The sequence below is a fragment of the Corvus brachyrhynchos genome, unplaced genomic scaffold, assembly GCF_000691975.1.
Source record: "Corvus brachyrhynchos isolate BGI_N302 unplaced genomic scaffold, ASM69197v1 scaffold365, whole genome shotgun sequence".
Lineage (NCBI taxonomy): Eukaryota > Metazoa > Chordata > Aves > Passeriformes > Corvidae > Corvus > Corvus brachyrhynchos.
In genome coordinates this window covers 1123411-1124429 of record NW_008239544.1, presented here as the reverse complement: position 1 = coordinate 1124429, position 1019 = coordinate 1123411, and the positions used below count along the sequence as shown (strand labels likewise).

The following is a 1019-nucleotide window of genomic DNA, read 5'->3' as shown; positions in this document are numbered from 1 at the left end:
CTACGAGGAGCTGCACCAGGTGAGCCCCGCTGTGTCCCCATCCCTGTCCCTGTCCCCGTCCCTGCTGGTGCCCAGTGCTGACCGTGCTCCTGCCCCAGGACCTGCGTGGCACAGCGCAGCGCCTCAGCACCTTCCTGGGGTGCCCGCTGGCACCGGGGACGCTGGCAGCCCTGGAGCAGCACTGCAGCTTCTCTGCCATGCGGGACAACACCATGGCCAACTACTCCCTCATCCCCAACGAGATCATGGACCACAGCCAGGGCCGCTTCATGCGCAAAGGTCAGGGGGAATTGGGCTGGGGGGCACGGGGGGTGTGGGAGTGCAGCATCCCTGACTCCCCATCCCCTCTGTCCCACAGGGGTGGTCGGGGACTGGCGCAGCCACTTCTCCCCCGAGCAAAATGCCCTCTTCAACCGCCGCTACCAGGAGGAGATGGGGGCCATGGAGCTGCCCTCCCAATGGCCCATGGCCTGAAGGACCTGGGGTTTGGGGGGGATACTGAGCCCCCACCTGCTGAGAACCACTGCAGTGGGGTAACCCTGCACGGGCCCCCTCAGGCACCCCATGAAACCCCCCCTGTGTCACCCCAGCACCAGGGGTTCCCATGGGGCTGGGGGTCCTGTGGGGGGCCATGGCACCATCCCACCTCCCTGGGGACAGGGAACTTTTCCGGCCATCCATTGTTGCCGTCCCCGTGGCCTTGCTCCCCCCAGTCAGGGGCACATGGCCGTGGCCCTCCTTTCCGCCCACCCCACCCTACAGAAATAAATATTTATTGCTGTTTCCAGGCAGCCAGCTGTTCCCATGGGTGTGAGGTGGGAAGCGGCACCAGCAGTGGGAAGAGGTGCTGTTATTCAGAACACAGCGGGGTGGGGACCCATCCCCGAGGACCTTATCAACAGGCGGGGGCAATGACCGGGTGGGCAGCACGGGCGTGGCGGGATGCCAGGCTCCGGGTCACAGCATGGCGACAGGGATTGCCGGCAGAGCTCATGGCACGGAGCTGGCTCCTTCAGCAG

General features: G+C 65.8%; 1 protein-coding gene across 1 annotated transcript in view; it reads left to right on the top strand.

Moving 5' to 3' along the window:
- LOC103620575 (sulfotransferase family cytosolic 2B member 1) overlaps positions 1-791 on the top strand; it is a 2093-nt gene extending 1302 nt beyond the window's left edge. The window contains exons 4-6 of the mRNA XM_017741341.1: positions 8-19; positions 99-279; positions 359-791. Coding sequence (XP_017596830.1) covers positions 8-19; positions 99-279; positions 359-474 — 309 coding nt within the window. The 3' untranslated portion in view covers positions 475-791. The remainder of the gene's footprint in view (positions 1-7; positions 20-98; positions 280-358) is intronic.
- The last annotated feature ends 228 nt before the right edge of the window (positions 792-1019 follow it).